At 39.1% G+C, this 24,438-nt stretch overlaps 1 protein-coding gene and 2 pseudogenes across 3 annotated transcripts in view; 1 reads left to right on the top strand and 2 right to left on the bottom strand.

The window, feature by feature from the left end:
* Positions 1-24,438, top strand: part of SKA2 (spindle and kinetochore associated complex subunit 2) — a 51,715-nt gene extending 27,277 nt beyond the window's left edge. For 2 of the 3 annotated variants that reach the window (XM_058703264.1, XM_058703265.1), the window contains 2 exons: positions 14,533-14,709; positions 23,809-24,438. In XM_058703264.1, the coding sequence (XP_058559247.1) occupies positions 14,533-14,709; positions 23,809-23,952 (321 nt within the window). In that variant the 3' untranslated portion in view covers positions 23,953-24,438. The remainder of the gene's footprint in view (positions 1-14,532; positions 14,710-23,808) is intronic. The other variant, XM_058703263.1, reaches the window with a different exon arrangement.
* LOC131498030 (small ribosomal subunit protein eS27-like) lies at positions 11,102-11,649 on the bottom strand (annotated as a pseudogene).
* On the bottom strand, positions 11,691-12,399 carry LOC131497192 (ubiquitin-conjugating enzyme E2 C-like; annotated as a pseudogene).

Genomic DNA, 24,438 nt, shown 5'->3' with positions numbered 1-24,438 from the left:
TGTTTTTGTTTTTGTTTTTGTTATCAAGTTTCTTTATTGCCTTTTTATTTATACCTGTCCCCTGTCTTACCTGTTTTTATTATTAATGACATTGACTTTTTAATTAAAGAATCTAGGCCTGTTGTCTTATAAATTAGTCTGTAATTTTGATTTTTCTGATTATTTACTTGTGAATAGATTCCGTTTGGATATTTTCATCAGAATATAATAGGTAATGTTGTTAACATCACATTGTATCATATCCAGAGAGATGTTAAGTTTGATAATTTGATTAAGATGTCTTCTGTCATGTTCATACATTATTAAAAAATACTTTGAGAGTTTGTTGATATCCTGTTCATCCATTGGCTATAGAACCCAGTGATGATATCTGCCTGAATAAATTATATCAGTGATTGCAAAAAAGTGATTTTGTAATTCTCTCACTAATTGTGTATTTTTTACCCAGTATTCTTCTGTGAAAATAAAATTTCACTGTCCCCTCCTTTCTTTCCTTTCCTATGGACTTGGAAACTTGTTTTTGTTCAATATATCAATAACTATTGTAAACACCATTGCTTTTAATACTTCAATTCCTGTTCCCTCCTTTCTTTCCTTTACAATGGACTTGGAAACTTGTTTTTGTTCAATAAATCAATAACTATTGTAAACACCATTGCTTTTAATACTTCAACTCCTCAAAGTTGTCCAGTGGGGAGGACCCCTCATGCCTCCTCAATCAGTCTTTGTGCACTTTTTTGCTTTCTGGTGCATTAAGTCACATTGTACCTTCTATCCAAACCATTACCAATACTTCCTTCAAAGAAATTAGTTCCTTTTACAGGGAAATGATGTTTAGAAACCAAGAATTGTCCAATTCTCTTGCATATTGGAGAAATCATTTTACTTATGTGAATTTTTCATTTGTCATTTACTTCCCGCACTTCTTTTCTGCTGTTTTGTAGTATCTAAAGAAAGGTCATGTGTTAGGCCTTTTTGAATATCATGTTTTTTAATGAGGCTGTTATATTTGGTTATACAATTTGCTCAAGAATATTGTGCAGGAGGCACTGGTGCTAGTAAATTATAGCTTTAATTCCAGCAATCGCTTTGAGAATTTTTTAAGCCTGCTGTGTTCCTGTGCCAGTGGGTTATCTTCTTGCAACTTCTGTTGTTTCCTCTTCAGAGGAAGAAGATGCTTCCGGCAACAGATGGACATGGCTCAAAGAGAAAGCATGTAGCTCATAAGTCTTCATCTGTTTATTGATCTCTGTTCTTCCAACTTTGTTTAGCAGCCTGTTTGTCTGGATTAAGAGTCTATATCAGACAAAATAAAGATGACACCTCTAACTTTTCCTTGCTCTTCTGTAGCAAAGAAGAGGCCCCAACATAGGTATTACCAGCTTTCCCTGTGGCTACCCTCACTCCATTTCTCAGTCTTTCTTGTTATTATTATTATTTTTTAATATGAAATTTATTGTCAAATTGGTTTCCATACAACACCCAGTGCTCATCCCAACAAGGTGCCCTCCTCAGTACCCCTCACCCACCCTCCCCTCCCTCCCATCCCCCATCAACCATTGGTTTGTTCACAGTTTTTAAGTGTCTCTTATGTTTTGGCTCCCTCCCCCTCTAACCTTTTTTTTTTTTTTTCCTTCCCCTCCACCATGGTGTTCAGTTAAGTTTCTCAGGATCCACATAAGAGTGAAAACATATGGTATCTGTCTTTCTCTGTTTGGCTTATTTCACTTAGCATCACACTCTCCAGTTCCATCCACGTTGCTACAAAGGGCCATATTTCATTCTTTCTCATTGTCAACTAGTATTCCATTGTGTATATAAACCACAATTTATCCATTCATGAGTTGATGGACATTTACGCTCTTTCCATAATTTGGCTATTGTTGAAAGCGATGCTATAAACATTGGGGTACAAGTGCCCCTATGCATCAGCACTCCTGTATCCCTTGGGTAAATTCCTAGCAGTGCTATTGCTGGGTCATAGGGTAGATCTATTTTTAATTTTTTGAGGAACCTCCACACTGTTTTCCAGAGCGGCTGCACCAGTTTGCATTCCCACCAACAGTGCAAGAGGGTTCCCGTTTCTCCACATCCTCGCCAGCATCTATAGTCTCCTGATTTGTTCATTTTAGCCACTCTGACTGGCATGGAGTGGTATCTGAGTGTGGTATTGATTTGTATTTCTCTGATGAGGAGCGATGTTGAGCATCTCTTCATGTGCCTGTTGGCCATCTGGATATCTTCTTGAGACAAGTGTCTATTCATGTTTTCTGCCTATTTCTTCACTGGATTATTTGTTTTTCGGATGTGGAGTTTGGTGAGTTCTTTATAGATTTTGGATACTAGCCCTTTGTCCGATATGTCATTTGCAAATATGTTTTCCCATTCCGTTGGTTGCCTTTTAGTTTTGTTGGTTGTTTCCTTTGCATTGCAGGAGCTTTTTATCTTCATGAGGTCCTAATAGTTCATTTTTCTTTCAATTCTCTTGCCTTTGGGGATGTGTCAAGTAAGAAATTGCTGCGGCTAAGGTCAGAGGGTTTTTTTTTCTGCTTTCTCCTCTAGGGTTTTGATGGTTTCCTGTCTCACATTCAGGTACTTTATCCATTTTGAGTGTTGTCCAGCTCTCCCAGCACCATTTGTTAAAGAGACTGTCTTTTTTCCATTAGATATTCTTTCCTGCTTTGTCAAAGATTAGTTGGCCATACTTTTGTGGGTCTAATTCTGGGGTTTCTATTCTATTCCATTGGTCTATGTGTCTGTTTTTGTGCCAGTACCATGCTGTCTTGATGATTACAGCTTTGTAGCAGAGGCTAAAGTCTGGGATTGTGATGCCTCCCGCTTTGGTCTTCTTCTTCAAAATTACTTTGGCTATTTGGGGTCTTCTGTGGTTCCATACAAATTTTAGGATTGCTTGTTCTAGCTTTGAGAAGAATGCTGGTGCAATTTTGATTGGGATTACATTGAATGTGTAAATAGCTTTAGGTAGTATTAACATTTTAACAATATTTATTCTTCCAATCCACAAGCATGGAATGTTTTTCCATTTCTTTATATCTTCTTCAGTTTCCTTCATAAGGTTTCTATAGTTTTCAGCATACAGTTCTTTTACATCTTTGGTTAGGTTTATTCCTAGGTATTTTATGATTCTTGGTGCGATTGTGAATGGGATCAGTTTCTTTATTTGTCTTTCTGTTGCTTCATTGTTAGTGTATAAGAATGCAACTGATTTCTGTACATTGATTTTGTATCCTGCGACTTTGCTGAATTCTTGTATCAGTTCTAGCAGACTTTTGGTGGAGTCTATAGGGTTTTCCATGTATAATATCATGTCATCTGCAAAAAGGGAAAGCTTGACTTCATCTTTGCCAATTTTGATGCCTTTTATTTCCTTTTGTTGTCTGATTGCTGATGCTAGCACTTCCAACACTATGTGAAACAACAGCAGTGAGAGTGGACATCCCTGTCTTGCTCCTGATCTCAGGGGGAAAGCTCTCAGTTTTTCCCCATTGAGGATGATATTAGCTGTGGGCTTTTCATAAATGGCTTTTATGACGTTTAAGTATGTTCCTTCTATCCCGACTTTCTCGAGGGTTTTTATTAAGAAAGGATGCTGACTTTTGTCAAATGCTTTTTCTGCATCGATTGACAGGATCATATGTTTCTTATCTTTTCTTTTATTAATGTGATGTATCACATTGATTGATTTGCGAATGTTGAACCAGCCCTGCAGTCCAGGAATGAATCCCACTTGGTCGGTGTTGAATTCGATTTGCTGGTATCTTGTTGAGAATTTTTGCATCCATATTTATCAGGGATGTTGGCCTGTAGTTCTCTTTTTTTGCTGGGTCTCTGTCTGGTTTGGGAGTCAAAGCAATACTAGCTTCATAGAATGAGTGGAAGTTTTCCTTCCCTTTCTATTTTTTGGAACAGCTTGAGAAGGATAGGTATTATCTCTGCTTTAAATGTCTGGTAGAATTCCTCAGGGAAGGCATCTGGTCCTGGACTCTTATTTGTTGGGAGATTTTTGATAACTGATTCAATTTCCTTGCTGGTTATGGGTCTTTTAAGTTTTCTATTTCTTCCTGTTTGAGTTTTAGAAGTGTGTGGGTGCTTAGGAATTTGTCCATTTCTTCCAGGTTGTCCAGTTTGTTGGCATATAATTTTTTATAGTATTCCCTGATAATTGCTTGTATTTCTGAGGGATTGGTTGTAATAATTCCATTTTCATTCATGATTTTATCTATTTGGGTCATCTCCCTTTTCTTTTTGAGAAGCCTGGCTAGAGGTTTATCAATTTTGTTTATTTTTTCAAAAAACCAACTCTTGGTTTCATTGATCTGCTCTACAGTTTTTTTGGTTCTGTATTGTTTATTTCTGCTCTGATCTTTATTATTTCTCTTCTTCTGCTGGGTTTAGGGTGTCTTTACTGTTCTGCTTTTATTTCCTTTAGGTGTGCTGTTAGATTTTGTATTTGGTATTTTTCTTGTTTCTTGAGATAGGCCTGGATTGCAATGTATTTTCCTCTCAGGACTGCCTCCGCTGCATCCCAAAGCGTTTGGATTGTTGTATTTTCATTTTCGTTTGTTTCCATATATTTTTTAATTTCTTCTCTAATTGCCTGGTTGACCCATTCATTCTTTAGTAGGGTGTTCTTTAACCTCCATGCTTTTGGAGGTTTTCCAGACTTTTTCCTGTGGTTGATTTCAAGTTTCATAGCATTGTGGTCTGAAAGTGTGCATGGTATGATCTCAATTCTTTTATACTTATGAAGGGCTGTTTTGTGGCCCAGTATGTGATCTATCTTGGAGAATGTTCCATGTGCATTTGAGAAGAAAGTATATTCTGTTGCTTTGGGATGCAGAGTTCTAAATATATCTGTCAAGTCCATCTGATCCAATGTATCATTCAGGGCCCTTGCTTCTTTATTGATCGTGTGTCTAGATGATCTATCTATTGTTGTAAGTGGAGTATTAACGTCCCCTGCAATTACCACATTCTTATCAATAAGGTTGCTTATGTTTGTGATTGTTTTATATATTTGGGGGCTCCGGTATTTGGCGCATAGACATTTATAATTGTTAGCTCTTCGTGATGGATAGACCCTGTAATTATTATTTAATGCCCTTCTTCATCTCTTGTTACAGCCTTTAATTTAAAGTCTAGTTTGTGTGATATAAGTATGGCTACTCCAGCTTTCTTTTGACTTCCAGTAGCATAATAGATAGTTCTCCATCCCCTCACTTTCAATCTGAAGGTGTCCTGAGGTCTAAAATGAGTGTCTTGTAGACAGCAAATAGATGGGTCTTGGTTTTTCATCCATTCTGATACCCTATGTCTTTTGGTTGGTGCATTTAGTCCATTTACGTTCAGTGTTATTATAGAAAGATATGGGTTTAGAGTCATTGTGATGTCTGTAGGTTTCATGCTTGTAGTGATGTCTCTGGTACTTTGTGGTCCTTGCAACATTTCACTCACAGAATCCCCCTTAGGATCTCTTGTAGGGCTGATTTAGTGGTGATGAATTCCTTCAGTTTTTGTTTGTTTGGGAAGACCTTTATCTCTTCTGTTCTGAATGACAGGACTTGCTGGATAAAGATTTCTCAGCTGCGTATTTTTTCTGTTCATCACATTGAAGATTTCCTGCCAGTTGCTTCTGGCCTGCTAAGTTTCAGTAGATAGGTCTGCCACTAGTCTTATGGGTCTCCCTTTATATGTTAGAGCGTGTTTATCCCTCGCTGCTTTCAGAATTTTCTCTTTATCCTTGTATTTTGCCAGTTTCACTATGATATGTCATGCAGAAGATCGATTCAAGTTGACGTCTGAAGGGAGTTCTGTGTGCCTCTTGGATTTCAATGCCTTTTTCCTTTCCCAGATGAGGGAAGTTCTCAACTGATTTGTTCAAGTACACTTTAAGCCCCTTTCTCTCTTCCTCTTCTGGAATTCCTATTATATGGATATTATTCTGTTTGATTGCATCACTTAGTTCTCTAATTCTCCCCTTATACTCCTGGATTTTTTATCTCTCTTTTTCTCAGCTTCCTCTTTTTCCATAATTTTATCTTCTAATTCACCTATTCTCTCCTCTGCCTCTTCAATCTGAGCTGTGGTCGCCTCCATTTTATTTTGCAACTCATTTATAGCATTTTTTTAGCTCCTCATGAGTATTAATTAGGTCTTGATCTATGTAGCAATAGATTCTCTGCTGTCCTCTATGCTTTTTTCAAGCCCAGCGATTAATTTTATGACTATTATTCTAAATTCTTGTTCCATTGTATTGCTTAAATAGTTTTTGATCAATTCATTAGCTGTCGCTACTTCCTGGAGTTTCTTTTGAGGAGAGTTCTTCCATTTCACCATTTTGGGTATTCCCTGGGGTGGCGCAGAACTGCAGGGCACTTCCTCTGTGCTGTTTGGAGTAACTTGTGTTGGTGGGCGGGGCTGCAGTCAGACCTGATGTCTGCCCCCAGCCCACCGCTGGGGCCACAGTCAGACTGGTGTGTACCTTATATTCCTCTCTCCCAGGGGCAGGACTCACTGTGGAGTGGTGTGGCCCCTGTCCAGGCTACTTGCACACTGCCAGGCTTGTGGTGCTGCTTTAATGGGGTCTGGTGTATTAGCTGGGGTGGATCCACAAGGTGCACAGGGGCGGGAGGGGCAGGCTTAGCTAGCTTTGCTGTCGGTGGTCCCCTGCGGGAGGGGCCCTGCAGCTCCAGGAGGGAGGAAGACCCATCAGAGGGATGTATCCACAGAAGCACAGCATTGGGTGCTTGCGCAGTGCAAGCAAGATCGGTGATGGGAACTGGTTCCCTTTGGGATTACGACTGAGGGATGGGAGAGGGAGATGGTGCTGGCCAGTGCCTTTGTTCCCCGCTGAGCTGAGCTCTGTCTTCCGGGGTTCAACAATTCTCCCTCCTGGTGTCCTCGCCTTCCCGCTCTCTGAGCAGAGCTGTTGACTTTTAACATTCCAGATGTTAAGTCCCGCTGGCTGTCAGAACTCACGGAGTCCGGCCCCTCCGCTTTTGCAAGCCAGACTTCAGGGGCTCTGCCTTGCCGGGTGGGCTGCCCCTCTGCTGCCCTGGCTCCCTCCCGCCAGTCCGTGTAGCATGCACCATCTCTCCGCCCTTCCTACCCTCTTCTGTGGGCCTTTTGTCTGTGCTTGGCTTTGGAGAGTCTGTTCTGCTAGTCTTCTGGAGGTTTTCTGGATTATTTAGGCAGGTGTGGGTGGAATCTAAGTGATCAGCAGGACGAGGTGAGCCCAGCACCCTCCTGTGCCGCAATCTTTATCCCTAGTCTTCTTTGCCCATTTTTTAATCTGATTTTCTGTGGGGTTTTTTGGTATTGAGTTGTGGGAGTTCTTTTAATATTTTGGATATTAATCCATTATTTGATATATCATTTGCAAATATCTTCTCCCATTGAGTAGGTTGCTTTTTTGTTTTGTTGGCAGTTTCCTTTGCTGTGCAGTTTCGTATAGTTTCTTTTTTTAATTTTTAAAAATGTTTTATTACTTCTGAGAGACAGAGCCAGAACATGAGTGGGGGAGCAGCAGAGAGAGAGGGAGGCATAGAATCTGAAGCAGGCTCCAGGCCCTGAGTTGTCAGTGCAGCAACTGATGCAGGGGTTGATCCCACAAACTGTGAGACCATGACCTGAGCTGATATCAGATGCTTAACTGATTGAGCCACCCAGGTGCCCCATAATGTAGTCTTAATATTTTATTTTTGCTTTTATTTCTCTTGTCTGAGGAAACATATCTAGAAAAATATTTCTATAGCCAATGTCAAAGAAATTACTGCCTAGGTTTTTTTTATAGGGGTTTTATGGTGTCAGGGCTCACATTTAGGTCCCTAATCCATTTTGAGTTTATTTTTGTCTGTGGTGTAAGAAAAGTAGTCCAGTTTCATTCTTTTGCATGTAGCTGTCCAGTTTTCCCAGCATCATTTATTGAAGAGACTTTTTTCCCCATTGTGTATTCTTGCCTCCTTTATTTATTATAGATTAATTGAGCATATAAGTGTGGATTTATTTCTGGGCTGTTTTATTCCTTTTATCTATGTATCTATTTTTGTGCCAGTACTGTACTGTTTTACTACAGCTTTGTAGTATATCTTGAGATCTGGGGTTGTGATACCTTCAGCTTTTTTCTTTCTCAAGATTGCTTTGGCTATTTGGGATCTTTGTGGTTCCGTAAAAATTTTAGGATTATTTGTTTTAGTTCAGTGAAAATGCTATTGGTATTTTGATAGGGATTGCATTGAATCTATAGATTGGTTTGGGTAGTATGGACATTTTATTAATATTCATTCTTCCAATTCATAAGCATGGACTATCAACATTTCTTCGTGTTGTCTTCAATTTCTTTCATTAGTGTTTTTTAGTTTTCAGAGTATAAGTCTTTCACCTCTTTGGTCAAGTTTATTCCCAGGTATTTTACTCTTTTTGGTGCAAATAAAAATGGAATTGTTTTCTTAATTTCTCTTTCTGCTTCTTAATTATTAGTGTATAGAAATGCAGCCAATTTCTCTGTTAATTTTGGGTACTTCAACTTTATTGTATCCATTTATTACTTCTTTATTTTGAATTACATTTTTTTAAGTAGGCTTCATGCCTAACATGGAGCCCAACATGAGGTTTGAACTCATTACCCTGAGATTAAGCCCTGAGCTGAGATCAAGAGTTGGAGGCTTAACTGACTGAGCCATCCAGGCGCCCAGTAAAAATAAAATCTTAAGGGGTGCCTGGATGGCTCAGTCGGTTGACCGTCTGACTTCAGCTCAGGTCATGACCTCATGGTACATGGGTTTGGGACCCATGTCGGGTTCTGTGCTGACTGCTTGCTCAGAGTCTGGAGCCTGCTTCAGATTCTGTGTCTCCTCTCTCTGCCCTTCCCCCATTCACGTTCTGTCTCTCTCTGTCTCTCAAAAATAAATAAATGTAAAACAAAAAAAAATCTTAAAAAAAAAAAATCCCAAGAAGTTTTTGTGTGGGTATTTCCTTTCATTTCTCTTTGGTTTATACCTAAGAGTGGAACTGATGGCCGTATAGTAACTCTACGTTTAATATTTTCAGGAACTGCCAAATTGTTTTCCAAAGCCGTTGTACCATTTTACATTCTTTTTTCTCCATTGTGGTAAAATATGTATAACTTAAAATCTATCATTTTAACCATTTTTGAGTGCAAGTTTCAATTGTATTAATTATATTCACATTTTTGTGCAACCATCATCACCACCCATCTCCAGAACTTTTTCTTCTTTTTAAACTGAAACTCTGCACCCATTAAACAATAACCTTCCATTCCCCCCCTCCCTTCAGTCCCTGGCAACCACCATTCTACTCTTTGTCTCTATGAACTTGACTTTGTCCATTTGTAGCTGGGTCATTTCACTTAGTGTAATGTCTTTGATGTTCATCCATGGTATAGCATATATCATGATTTCCCTCCTTTTTAAGGCTGAATAATAATCCATTGTATGTATATACCATGTTTAAAAAATCCATTTATCTGTCAGTAGACACTTAGGTTGCTTCCATCTTTTGGGTATTGTGAATAATGCTCATATGTACATTTATTTATCTTTCTGGGTCTTTGTTTTCTTTTTTTGTTTTTGAGAGAGAGAGCATACGCACATGTGCAAGCAAGGGAGGGACAGGGAGAGGGGCAGGGAGAGGGAGAGAGAGAGACTTTTTAGCAGTCTCCATATCCGGCATGGAGCCCAACATGGGGCTTCATCTCCCGACCATGAGATCATGACCTGAGTGAAATCAACAGTTGGATGCTTACCTGACTGAACCACCCAGGTGCCCTTGGGTCCTTGTTTTCACTTCTTTTCTATATATACCTAGAGGTAGAATTGCTGGATCATATGGTAATTCTCTGTCATGTTTTGAGGTCCTATAACTTTTTATTTATTTATATTTTATTTCATTAAAATTTTTTTTTAATGTTTATTTATTTTTTGAGAGAGAGAGTGACAGAACATGAACAGGAGGGGGCAGAGAGAGGGAGACACAGAATCTGAAGCAGGCTCCAGGCTCTGAACTGTCAGCACAAAGCCTGATGCGGGGCTTGAACTCACAAACCACAAGATCATGACATGAGCTGAAGTCACATGCCTAACCGACTGAGCCACCTAGGTGCCCCATTTATTTATTTATTTTAAAGATTTTATTTATTTTTATTTTTTATTTTTTAAAAAAAAATTTTTTTTTTCAACGTTTTTTTTTTTTTTTTTTTTTAATTTATTTTTGGGACAGAGAGAGACATAGCATGAACGGGGGAGGGGCAGAGAGAGAGGGAGACACAGAACCGGAAACAGGCTCCAGGCTCCGAGCCATCAGCCCAGAGCCTGACGCGGGGCTCGAACTCACGGACCGCGAGATCGTGACCTGGCTGAAGTCGGACGCTTAACCGACTGCGCCACCCAGGCGCCCCTAAAGATTTTATTTTTAAGTAATCTCCATACACAACGTGGGGCTCAAACTCACAACCCTGAGATCAAAAATCGAATGCTTTACCAACTGAGCCAGCTAGGTGCCCTGAGCAACTATAACTTTAAATACTCATAATATTTATCTAATAACTCCCCCTTTATTTGTGTTATATTTGGGAAGAAAACCATGATCTTAATGTTTGTTGAGTTCACTGACATTAGTTCAAATTATTTCATATATATATATATATATATATATATATATATATATATATATATCAAGGAACAAGAAAGTAACCAGTTAGACTAACTTCTAATATCTCTACATGGTAATAGTGCAATAAACATTCATTGAACATTACTATGTACCAACCTCTATGATTGTGTGTGTGCGTGTGTGTGTGTGTGTGTGTGTGTGTGTTTGTGTTCATATCCACATACATACATATAATTTTGTTTAGGTGCATTATCCTTATTCTAGTCTACTGTGATTTGGAGTCTGTCGGTAATTGTGCATAAATAAAAGTCAACACTTTTCAATAGAATCCACTTAAACATAAAGATATAGTAAACTACAAACTCCTGTTACCATGTTCCTCACCTATATTTGTTTCAGAAAGATAATTTTGTTTTCTTTTGAGCATTTTCTTTGCAGATCTTTCTTTCTTTTTTTGCCCATAATCAAAACTTTATTGAAAAACTGATACCAAAATAGGAGATCACTGCTATATACCTTACAAAATTAAATATAATTACATTATCTTGGTAGATTAACTGGAATTACTGAACTGATAAGGCTTTCTGCAATATAACACAAATTCAAGACATTGTGTGGATTATTAGTGTTGCTTTCTTCTAAATGAACACCCTTCTGTGAGTCTGGCTTTTCCTTCTGTTGGGTGGCACAACACTGTTGAACAGCCTACCCAAAGAGCCACTGTCTAAGCATGGCTGCAAACCATGGTAATCTTGTAGCAACTTGGATGTTTTACATCCATAAAATTGGAATTTGGGCTTTTAGCTAGCTGTTTCTCTGTATGTTTTTTGTTTTTCTAAGGACGGGTATAGTAAATCTCTAGCCAATGAGGACAGGTCTCAATATCATTGGGGTATATACTGAGAAGACACCTGGAAAGGCATCATAATATACACATTCCTTTATATACCAGACTATACATTTGGTGTCATCTATTATTTCTTTGCTTCTATCAAACATACCACTAAGGTCTCTTAAGTGTTTCCTTTTTTTTGTTTGTTTTTAAAAACCCAATGTATTTACTTAGTATAGTCATCACAAGGGCTCAACCAGAGACTTAATTTAAAAAACAGAAGCAAAACAAAAATAACACCACAGTTTAAGATACAGAGTTCTAGGCAGAAATGAAGGAAAGGACAGACGATCTAAGGAGAAAATAAAAAGACAATACAAGGAAAGAGGGTAGAAAGCCAGGGTTCTTGGCTGGAGACCTGCTTTGAAAAGGTTTCTTGCAGATACTTCTTATATGCTGTAGGGTTTTTCTAGAGCTCAGCAGCAAGTGTGTTCAAAGGGCTATTGATGTTAGGTTCTAGCAGGCTCTGGATGGACAGTAGGATGGTCCTGATGTCATACAGTGCAGACCACTTATCTTTCAGGATGTCCAGGCAGATGTTACCCTGGGTGTCCACGGTGGGGTAGTGGCAGGGCGTGAGGAACTTTACTGTAGGCATATTGTAAGGGTAGCCCCTGGGCAACTCCAGGGAGAGCTTATACCTCAGGTCCTCGTATACTGTGCCAGCTGCTTCATGGATGGTCCCACCCATTTGAAAAGGTTGTCTGATTCAGGGAAGGCAGAAATTCCTTTGTCACCAGACATCATAAGGATCATTAGCTTCTGCTATAGCCTCTTGCCCATGGGGCCTGGGCGGCACCCCCGCTGGGCTCAGCTCCTTTGCTGGCAGTGGCTGGGTTGCAGTTCTGGGAGGCCATCTGGACAGCGAGACAGAGAGACAGAAACTCGGAGAGCACAACTGCAACTGCCTCTTAACGGCTTTCATGGTATCTCTCTTTTGTCCCTTTCCTACTTCTTTTTTTTTTTTTTTTTAAGTTTTTATTTATTTTTTTAGTCATTTGTACATGAGGCTCAAACTCACAACCCTGAGATCAAGAGTCGCATGCTCCTCCAACTGAGCCAGCCAGGCACCCCTGTCCCTTTCCTACTTCCATTGCTCATTCTATAGGTCTTGATCACTACCTGAAGAATTATTTTAACAGTTTTAAGTTAGAGTTTCTCTTCTTTTTCCTTCTTGTGAGAATCATCTTTATTTACTATTAATATCATCAAAAGCTTAGAGAAAAATCTCCAAGGAAACAAGGAGTAGAGGGCCATAAACTGAGTCTCTGTCACAGCCAGGAGAGAAGGTCCATGAAGGAGATATCTGAAGAGTAGGAAGATAACCAAGATAGTATATATAGTTTTATAGAAATCAAGAGTTCATTTTAAGAAGATAGGAACAAGAAGAAAACATGAGAAAGGGTATCAAAATTATATGCTATTGAACAAGCTTATCTTTTGATTGTTTGCAAAAATTTGGCAAAGGATGTTAGTCTATGGGATGTTATTATTATAGGACCTGGACAGTTGGTGGGAATGGAGTGAGAAGAATGAAACTGGTTTTAAAGCGACAACAGAGTCAGGAGAAGGAGTTAATTTCCCCCCAGGAGTTCATTTCTCCCCAATATAGGGAAGTTCTATATATATATTTGAATTCTGTACAAAGGGAGATATTGAAAAGGTTATAGAAATATAGGAAACTTAAGGCTGTGGAGGATGTGGGGAGGAAACAATAATAATAGTGGTAGTGCTAGGGGCTGAGTAGGGATGAGAATACCCATTGATGTTTTCCTTTTCAGATGAAAAGGCAGGAAGATGGTGTTTCTACTAGATATTTTCTATTTTCTTGGTATAATAGTTGGTGAGGTCTTGTGCCAAGAAGGAGTAGATGCTAACTGGAGGGAGTGGAGAAAGTTTGGAATAGTTAGTATTGCAGGGTTTGCTAAGGAGCCATCAGGGAATGAAAAGAATTACCAAGTGTCAGAAAGGACCCTTTTGAAATGCATTTATGGAATACTGTTTATATTCTGAAATGAATTTGAGGGGCGCCTGGATATCACATTCAGTTAAGCATCTTGATTAACCGACTCTTGATTTTGGCTTAGGTCATGATCTCACAGTCGTGGGATTGAGCCCCCCCTGTTGGGCTCCTTGCTGGGCATGGGGTCTGCTTGGGATTCTCTCCCCCACCCTCCTTCTTTGCCCCTCCCCAGCTCAGTTGCGCATGTGCTCTCTCTCTCAAAATAAAGAAACATTTAAAATGAATTTGAACGGGCTCCTGGGTGGTTCAGTCGGTTAAGTGTCCATCTTTGGCTCAGGTCATGATCTCCTGGTTCATGGGTTTGAGCCTCGCATCATGCTCTGCACTGACAGTTCGGAGCCTGGAGCCTGCTTTGGATTCTGTGTCTCCCTCTCTCTCTGCGCCTCCCCTGCTTGCACTCTATCTCTGTTTGTCAAAAATAAATAAACGTTAAAATGAATTTGAAAAACCAATGTAACCTATAAATATAGTCTCTTGAGTTGGTGTGAATTTGTATAGGAAAGTCAATTAATTGGTACTTACACATACTTTAGCCTCATGACAGTATGTTTAAGAATTTTATGATACGTAGTTTTAAATTTTCTTACTCATTAAGAACAAAATAGTTCCTTTAATCACCTTCTGAATAGTATTTAGAATTGTATTTTAAAAATAATATGTAATTAATTATGGTGAACTATGTATTAAATGTTATTTATCTAATGTCACCTTATTTGCTTATTTTAATATTGCTATTTTGTGTGCATCTGTGGGTTATTTCTGGACCTAAGCTTTAAATTACTTGAGAATAGGATTTAGGTCTTACGCTTCTTTATTCCTCTCCTCCCATCGTCTATTACACAGTTGTGTAATTAAATACAGTGTTCAATTAAATGGATGGTAGAATGTGTTGTACATACTCTAATTCTTAAAAGAAGCTTAACTTTTCCTTTTCACAATTTAATATATTATTTTTTCCCTGATATAGAGAAATCCAGTTACACTCTTAAAGGAATTGTCAGCAATAAAGTCTCGATATCAAACTTTGTATGCCCGCTTTAAACCGATTGGTATAGAACAGAAAGAGAGTAAGAACCGCATTTGTGCTACTGTCAATAAGACGATGACCATGATACAAGAACTACAAAAGGAAACAGATGTGGAGGTAATGCTTCCAATTGACAAGTTGGATTTGTAGAGTTTTAATTCTGAGTGTCTCTTTGAAAGATGAGCCCCCATTTTCATTTTGAGATTCAGCATTCAGTTTTAACTGTTGATGGAAATGAGATTTTCCTGATTCCTGAAGTATAATAGTTCTTATCTCCTTTTGTTTTAAAATAAGTATGTGGACTTGACGTGGTTACTAAAGAGGTGTGCTATCTTTGATTATACAGCCATGGCAGAAGAGAAACCTTTCTAATGCTTATTAAATCTACCAGCTTGTAGTTCGTTTTAGAACTAGTGAGACTGAGAAATCTGGAAAGCATCTATACCAGTGACTTGTTTTAGTTCTCCTTTTCTACAGTTGGGTTGGTGGGCTTGGGGAATCCTGACCTTCACTCTCTTTCTCCATTCCTCATTGCCCTCTGATTTCTTGTAAAAATCCTTGTAATTGTGAACCTTTATCACTGATTATGTAAAACTCTTCAGATATAATGGAGTAAAAAAAAAAAACAACCAATATGAACTGCTGACCTAGGCACGATCATCTTAAATAGCCAACTGAAGGATTTGGTAGAATTTTCATTTACTATTAAGGCAAAGTTGAAGGCTTTCTTTTTTTCTTTCTTTCTTTTTTTTTTTTTTTTTTTTTTAGAGAGAGAGAGAGAGTGCACAAACAAACACAGGGGAGGAGCATTGGGAGAGAGTGAGAATCCCAAGCAGGCTCGATACTCAGTGTGGATCCTGACATGGGTCTCTATCTCATGACCATGAGATCATGACCTGAGCCAAAATCAACCCAGGTGTCCCCAAAGTTGAGGGCTTTCAAAAGAAAAGATAGGGGCGCCTGGGTGGCGCAGTCGGTTGGGCGTCCGACTTCAGCCAGGTCACGATCTCGCACTCCGTGAGTTCGAGCCCCGCGTCAGGCTCTGGGCTGATGGCTCAGAGCCTGGAGCCTGTTTCCGATTCTGTGTCTCCCTCTCTCTCTGCCCCTCCCCCGTTCATGCTCTGTCTCTCTCTGTCCCAAAAATAAATAAATGTTGAAAAAAAAAAATTTAAAAAAAAAAAAAAAAAAAAAAAAAAAAGAAAAGATAGTTTGTATGTAGTTGGAATCATAGAGTAGAACTTAATTATATGGACAAAAGACATCTATATAATTTTTTTTTTAATGTTTATTTATTTTTGAGACAGAGACAGAGCATGAATGGGGGAGGGGCAGAGAGAGAGGGAGACACAGAATCGGAAGCAGGCTCCAGGCTCAGCCATCAGCCCAGAGCCTGACGCGGGGCTCGAACTCACGAACCGCGAGATCGTGACCTGAGCCGAAGTCGGACGCTCAACCGACTGAGCCACCCAGGCGCCCCTATAATTTTTTTTATCTCTGGTGTCAACTCCAACCAGTTAACTGGTAATACCTGCTTAGAGTGCTGTATTAAGGAACTGTGTTTGGGTGTTGCACAAAAGCTATCGTTACGGGCATGCAGCTAGGGGCAGAATACATGGGGTTTTGTTTGTTTGTTTGTTTATATTTTTTTACCAACCCTGAACTAAATTTGGTTTAAGATACTTGAATTACAGGCTGGTAGTGAGAATAAATCTCAAAGGTTGATTACCAAGGTTAATTTGGTCAATAATTCTTTATATTATCAATGGCAAAAAAGAGAATAGTACCTGATTAAATTTTTCAAATGGTACCTTCAGGGGCACCTGGGTGGCTCAGTTGGTTAAGCATCCGACTTCAGCTCAGGTCATGATCTCACCATCTGTGAGTTCGAGCCCCGTGTCAGGTTCTGTGCTGACAGCTCAGAGCCTGGAGCCTGCTTCTGATTCTGTGTCTCCTCTCTCTGCCCCTCCCCAGACGCTCACTCTCTATGTCTGTCAAAAACAAAATAAAGATAGGGGCGCCTGGGTGGCGCAGTCGGTTAAGCATCCGACTTCAGCCAGGTCATGATCTCGCGGTCCGTGAGTTCGAGCCCCGCGTCAGGCTCTGGGCTGATGGCTCGGAGCCTGGAGCTTGTTTCCGATTCTGTGTCTCCCTCTCTCTCTGCCCCTCCCCCGTTCATGCTCTGTCTCTCTCTGTCCCAAAAATAAATAAAAAAAAAACGTTGAAAAAAAAATTAAAAAAAAAAAAAACAAAACAAAAAACAACAAAATAAAGACATTGCAAAAATTTAAAAAATAATGAAATGATACCTTCGATGTATTTCAGATGGTTGTTTTGTTTTGTTTTATTTTTTTGGTGCAAAAAGGTGATTTTATTAAAGCACGGGACAGGATCCCTGGGCAGGAAGAGCTGCCTTTAATTTTTTTAAAAAATATGTATTTATTTTTAAGAGAGAGAGATTGTACATGTGTGCATGAAAGCAGGGGAGGGTGAGGGACAGGCGTTCTGAAGCAGGCTCTGTGCTGACAGCAGAGAGCCTAATGCTGGGTTCAAACTCACAAACTGAGGTCATGATCTAATGCCGAAGTTGGATGCTTAACTGACTGAGCCACCCAGGTGCCCCGGATGTATCTCAGGTGTTATATACCTCAGATATTATGTTATGGGGAGAATGAATAGTGGCGGAGGAAAGAGTGGTTAGAAAGGACATAGAGAGAGGAGTGCCTGGGTGGCTCAGTAGGTTGATCATCCAACTCTTGATTTCAGCTCAGGTCAGGATTCCAGGATCGTGGCATCAAGCCCCACATCAGGCTCTGTGCTGAGTGTGTAGCCTGCTTAAGATTCTCTCTCTGTTTGCCCCTTTCCCCAACTCATGCTCTGTCTCTAAAATTTGGGGAAAAAAGAGGGGGTCACAGAGGGAATAGGAAGTAGGAGTTTAAAACAGGAAGGGTGTGGTAGATATCTCCTCTGCTGTCCTGCCCACTGCTCCCTTGTGGTGTATTCAATAAACTTCTATCTCCTTAAAACAAACAAACAATAAAAAACAAACAAACGAAAAACAGTAAGGGTCATGTCACATACTAATAAGTAAAATACAAAAACAGTATACTTATGATAGCAGTGTATATATATACATATATATATATATATATATATATATATATATATATATATATAAATACAACTCAAGTCATATTCTTCATTGTTGGTGATCAGAGTGTGAAAATAGAAGCATATAAACTTGTTCTAAGGAAACATCTTGAGGAGAGATTAAATGTAGTTCTAAATGTACATATCAACATATATGTACAGAAATTCATAAATTTATTGAAGCACAGGATAAATTTAGGTGGGTGAAATAAAAGTCACTATTTTGGGTTTTTTTGTTTTAAATGTTTATTTTTGAGAGAGAGAGAGAGAGAGAGAGAGCGAGAGCGAGCACACACACAAGAATGGGAGGGGCAGAGAGAGAGGGAGATAGAATGTGAAGTAGGCTTCAGGCTGTCAGCACAGAGCCTGACACAGTGTTCGGACTCTCAAACTGTGAGTTCATGACCTGAGCCGAAGTCGGATCTTTAACCAACCCAGATGCCCTGAAAAGTGATATTTTGAATGCTGTGGTAATAAAAATTGTCCCCACTGGGTACAGTCAGTAAAAACTATATTTCTGACTAAGATTAAAAAGTGGTACAGAAAATAGTTATAATAGTGATAGAGGATTTCAGTCATCTAATTATCTGTAAAGTTCTTCATTCACTTAAAAGATGTACCTGCAGGGGCACCTGTGTGGCTCAGTCAGTTGAACATTTGCCTGTTGCTTTTGGGTAAGGTCATGATCCTAGGGATGTGGGATTGAGCCCTGTACTGGGCTCCATATTGAGTGGGGATCCTACTTGAGATTCTCTCTCTCTCCCTCTGCCCCTCTCCCCCACTGGTACTCTCTCTGTCTCTGAAAAAAAAAATAAAAAAGAAGTATCTGCAATGAGCAATAATTATATTTAAGGTAGAAAACTAATGGAGCTTTTACTTTGGATTACATTACAAATAAGGAGAGATGACTGAAAGGTTGGTTATAAACCTTGAAGAAGGAGATAATATTTTCGATTCAATGATGGCCATGTTGGGAAATGTCAGATGTGGTGGGACTTGTATCTACTACTTTAAAAATGAGATAGTAGAAAGTTTAGAGAAAATTTTCATGATCAAAATGTGGAAGAAAAGAGAATGGCATCTGTAGAGTTGTATAAACAAAAATAGTTCTATGAGCCCAGAATTTAAAAGACATGTAAGGTAGACCTTATAAAGGAAGTATAGAAAGAGGTGTGTCAGTCATAGGGACAGAACTGTGAGAATACTTATGAAAGCCAAAAGCTAGATTAAGTTGAGGCTTCGGAAATCTTCTAAAATAACCAAAAGGGCCTTTAAGATTATTTTGGGAACATGAAGAACGATAAAGGGATAAACTTACTTAAGGCAAATATTGCTTTTTTTATAGACAACAGAAAGCAAATAGAAAGTAAAACTGTTCAGGTATTATCTTGCTATATCTTTTTTTTTTTTTTTTCATTCTACTTCTTTTACAGAGAGAGAGAGAGCGTGAGTGGGAGAGAGGGGCAGAGAGAGAGAGGGAGAGAGAGGGGATCCCAAGCAGGTTCCATTCTCAGCGAGGAGCTGACAAGGGGCTCGATCCCACCACCCTGGGATCACCACCTGAGCCGAAATCAAGAGTTGGAAGCTCAACCAACTGAGCCACGCAGGCACTCCCCTTGTTATAGTCTTTATAAGAGTGCAAGGATTTTCATTTGCAAAGATAGAAAATATGTTTGAATTGATAATATTCAAAAATGGGACTTGAATTTATAATATTAAAAAATAAATAGGGAGGTGAGAACAGAAAAGGAGGTGAAAGGAATACTTTTTAGTTAATATAAAGACATTAAGGCTTAAATACACTTAATTATAAAGGGGACCACCAAGACACACACACACACACACACACACACACACACACACACACAGGACTAGATTGGTTCCAAAATAAAAATGACCAAAACAAACCCCCAAAACAAATATGATTAAAAAGGTATTAAAAACAGAATGTGTGGTATTCCACTGAGCTCTGAAACATTTGTATTAAGGAAGAAAATTTTCTACAAGTTTTAGATTGGTTAATTCCTGGAAAAATTCTTTGAAAATTTATGAAACAGGTCATCTGAAATCTCTTGAACAGTTATCACAACAAGAAACATGGACTCATGGAGAACAAAGTCCTTTCAGAATAATACCATTTCCTGTTTTGAGATAGAAGAGGGAAATTCTGTAATTATTTGGGTTGCAGAAAGGTATATGATTGTTTTTCATTTTATCTATGTGAATATTTTTGGTAAATGTTGGCTTGATCAGCCAAGCCAGCTGGGCAGTCCAATAGCCAAATGTGGCTATACAAATTAAAATGTATTATTATTTTTAAAATTTTTTAATGTTTTTTATTCATTTTCTGAGAGAGAGAGAGAGAGAGAGCAGGGAAGGGGCAGAGAGAGAGAGGAAGACACAGAATCCGAAGTAGGCTCCATGGCCAGGAGCCTGATGTGGGGCTTGAACTCATGAACCATGAGATCATGACCTGAGCTGTAGTCAGACATTTAACTGACTGAACCACCCAGGTGCCCCTAAATTAAAATTTAAAGTAATTAAATAAAAAAATCAGTTCTTCATCTATTGATTAGACAGCACAGATATAGAATATTTTCAGCATCACAGAAAGTTCTGGTGGACAGCACTGCTCTAGAGATTCTTATTCTGTAGGTATAGTGTGTTCCAGATTCGGCAGTCTCTCTAGAGATGACCTATATAGTTAGGCGGAGTTGTAACTATTTGATTCTTCACGTTGTACTTTGTATAATTTCCCCATTAACCCGGTTTTAGCTAGCCCATTGGTTAGTGCCCTATGAAAGTCCTTTACATTTCCATTTGGCTTCTATTCTTCCTTTTGCTGTTTGCTCCTACCTACTTTAGGCAGATACTGTTTGCTGGGTTGTTTTCTCAGCATCTATTCGCCCTTGCTGCCTAATAGAACACTGACTTTCTTGAGATGTGTGTCATCCCTAGCTCGTGTCTGGGGCAAAGTTGGTGCTTTCCTCAGCTTCAGGGCGTGCATCTCATTGGCAAGGGAAATGGATTTTCTTTTAACTAAATTGACTCAGGAATGGGTTTGTAACCCATGTGACATGTGAGAAGGGAAAGTCTAGACGTTGGAAATTAGAGTTTCCTCGCTGCTGAGAGACCTCTAGGAAGAGAAAACTTTTCTTCTTCTAAACATTATGTATAGATGTGATGCCTAGAACTGCTAGAGCCATTTTTCCTTTCAGCTTGAGGATAAACCACCACCAAGGATATTAGATAAGGTGGAAAAACCCAGTCTTTATGTTGAGCTGCTGAATAAACCAGTCCTGAAGTCTGACCTTTTTCTGTAGTTATTGTGCAGTGATAATAAATTTTCTTATTATTTATCCATTTTTATTTTTTTTATTTTTAATTATTTTTTTAATATAATTTATTGTCAAATTGGTTTCCATACAACACCCAGTGCTCATCCCAACAAGTGCCCTCCTCCATGCCCATCACCCACTTTCCCCTCACCCCCATCCCCCATCAACCCTCAGTTTGTTCTCAGTCCTTAAGAGTCTCTTATGGTTTGCCTCCCTCCCTCTCTATAACTTTTTTTGCCCCTTCCCTTCCCCCATGGTCTCCTCTTAAGTTTCTCAAGATCCACATATGAGTGAAAACATAGTGTATCTGTCTTTCTCTGCCTGACTTATTTCACTTAGCCTAATACCCTCCAATTCCATCCACATTGCCACAAATGGCCAGATTTCATTCTTTCTCATTGCCAAGTAGTATTCCATTGTATATATAAACCACGTCTTCTTTATCCATTTGTCAGTTGGTGGACATTTAGGCTCTTTCCATAATTTGGCTATTGTTAAAAGTGCTGCTATAAACATTGGGGTACATGTGCCCCTATGCATCAGCACTCCTGTATCCCTTGGGTAAATTCCTAGCAGTACCACTGCTAGGTCATAGTGTAGTTCTAGTTTTAATTTTTTTTTTCAATATATGAAATTTATTGTCAAATTGGTTTCCATACAACATCCAGTGCTCATCCCAAAAGGTGCCCTCCTCAATACCCATCACCCACCCTCCCCTCCCTCCCACCCCCCATCAACTCTCAGTTTGTTCTCAGTTTTTTGTTTTTTAAAAAAAATTTTTTTTTAAACGTTTATTTATTTTTGAGACAGAGAGAGACAGAGCATGAACAGGGGAGGATCAGAGAGAGAGGGAGACACAGAATCTGAAACAGGCTCCAGGCTCTGAGCGGTCAGCACAGAGCCCGACGCGGGGCTCGAACTCACGGACCGTGAGATCATGACCTGAGCCGAAGTCGGACACCCAACCGACTGAGCCACCCAGGCGCCCCTGTTCTCAGTTTTTAAGAGTCTCTTATGCTTTGGCTCTCTCCCACTCTAACCTCTTTTTTTTTTTTTTTTCCTTCCCCTCCCCCATGGGTTTCTGTTAAGTTTCTCAGGATCCACATAGGAGTGAAAGCATATGGTATCTGTCTTTCTCTGTATGGCTTATTTCACTTAGCATCACACTCTCCAGTTCCATCCACGTTGCTACAAAGGGCCATATTTCGTTCTTTCTCTTTGCCATGTAGTACTCCATTGTGTATATAAACCACAATTTCTTTATCCATTCATCAGTTGATGGACATTTAGGCTCTTTCCAAAGCTGTAATCCTCAAGACAGCATGGTATTGGCACAAAAACAGACACATAGACCAATGGAATAGAATAGAAACCCCAGAACTAGACCCACAAACGTATGGCCAACTCATCTTTGACAAAGCAGGAAAGAACATCCAATGGAAAAAAGACAGTCTCTTTAACAAATGGTGCTGGGAGAACTGGACGGCAACATGCAGAAGGTTGAAACTAGACCACTTTCTGACACCATTCACAAAAATAAACTCAAAATGGATAAAGGACCTGAATGTGAGACAGGAAACCATCAAAACCCTAGAGGAGAAAGCAGGAAAAGACCTCTCTGACCTCAGCCGTAGCAATCTCTTACTCGACACATCCCCAAAGGCAAGGGAATTAAAAGCAAAAATGAATTACTGGGACCTTATGAAGACCTTATGTTCCTTCTGCACAGCAAAGGAAACAACCAACAAAACTAAAAGGCAACCAACGGAATGGGAAAACATATTTGCAAATGACATATCGGACAAAGGGCTAGTATCCAAAATCTATAAAGAGCTCACCAAACTCCACACCCGAAAAACAAATAACCCAGTGAAGAAATGGGCAGAAAACATGAATTGACACTTCTCTAAAGAAGACATCCGGATGGCCAACAGGCACATGAAAAGATGCTCAACGTCGCTCCTCATCAGGGAAATACAAATCAAAACCACACTCAGATATCACCTCACGCCAGTCAGAGTGGCCAAAATGAACAAATCAGAAGACTATAGATGCTGGAGAGGATGTGGAGAAACGGGAACCCTCTTGCACTGTTGGTGGGAATGCAAACTGGTGCAGCCACTCTGGAAAACGGTGTGGAGGTTCCTCAGAAAATTAAAAATAAACCTACCGTATGACCCAGCAATAGCACTGCTAGGAATTTACCCAAGGGATACAGGAGTGCTGATGCATAGGGGCACTTGTACCCCAATGTTTATAGCAGCACTCTCAACAATAGCCAAATTGTGGAAAGAGCCTATTTATCCATTTTTAAATGTATTCCTGTTACTTGCAGCTAAAAACATCTCAATTATCCTTCAAAATTTAGTTCAATTTAGTTCTCCACTTCTGAGGAAACTTCCAGACTATTTTATTCACATTTCTTTCTCAAAATGCTTTTAGAATATAGCAGTCAAATGTGACTTATTTAGTTTTGTTAAATTACAGTCCTTAAACTGTTTGATTTATTGGTTTTGTTTCTTAAACTTAATTGCAAGTTCTTTGAAAGCTCAAACATTAAAAGTACCTTGTATTTGGATAGCCAAATATCTATTTTATCCTGCCTTCCTAAATTTGTGATTATAGACATAGTATGAGCTTATGGAAACATAAAAAAAAAAAAAGCAGAAGTTAACTAAATTACACAGTTTTTACAGATTTTGAAATAAAGATTTTCTCATTTGTTTTTTAGCTGTCACCACTGACTAAAGAAGAGGAAACTGCAGCAGAGCAATTAAAATCTTTTGTTCAGACTTATGAAGAAGTGGACTTGCAAAAGGGAATTCTAATGGAGAGGAGATCCATTCCAGAAAGATTTAAGAAGATGTCTTGTTAGCACTCGATGACTAGAGGTGGGGGGATGGAGGAGATTTGGCTTGGGTAACTGGATAGTGATGCCTTTCACAAGAGAAGGTCCTATAAGAAGGGCAGATATTATATGAATAAAGTTCAGCCAAAAACATGGAATGGGAATAAAGGGATTTAAATGTATGTATGTACACACAGTCTTATCATTTCAGGCAAGGAAGTCACGTAACATTATTTTGCATTTGTTTTTGTATAATTGGGAGAAAATGGATGTCCTGGCCTACCATAAAAGGATATTTATGTACTATTGGTTAGTAGATATGAATGAGCATGCTTTGGAAATTAACAGATAGAAAAAATATTTGTATTATATTATACATTATATGTATATAATTTTATTTTTGAAAAGTTTTGATTATAGGTAATGGTCACATTATTGGAGACTGCTAATATGTGACCTAAAATCCTCCACAAAAGCTAACATTAGTAATAATAAATTGGCTTTTCTGTGACA

The sequence above is a fragment of the Neofelis nebulosa genome, chromosome 16 (assembly GCF_028018385.1).
Source record: "Neofelis nebulosa isolate mNeoNeb1 chromosome 16, mNeoNeb1.pri, whole genome shotgun sequence".
NCBI lineage: Eukaryota > Metazoa > Chordata > Mammalia > Carnivora > Felidae > Neofelis > Neofelis nebulosa.
Note: the sequence above shows the minus strand (reverse complement) of the source record. Positions and strands in the feature narration are given on the sequence as shown.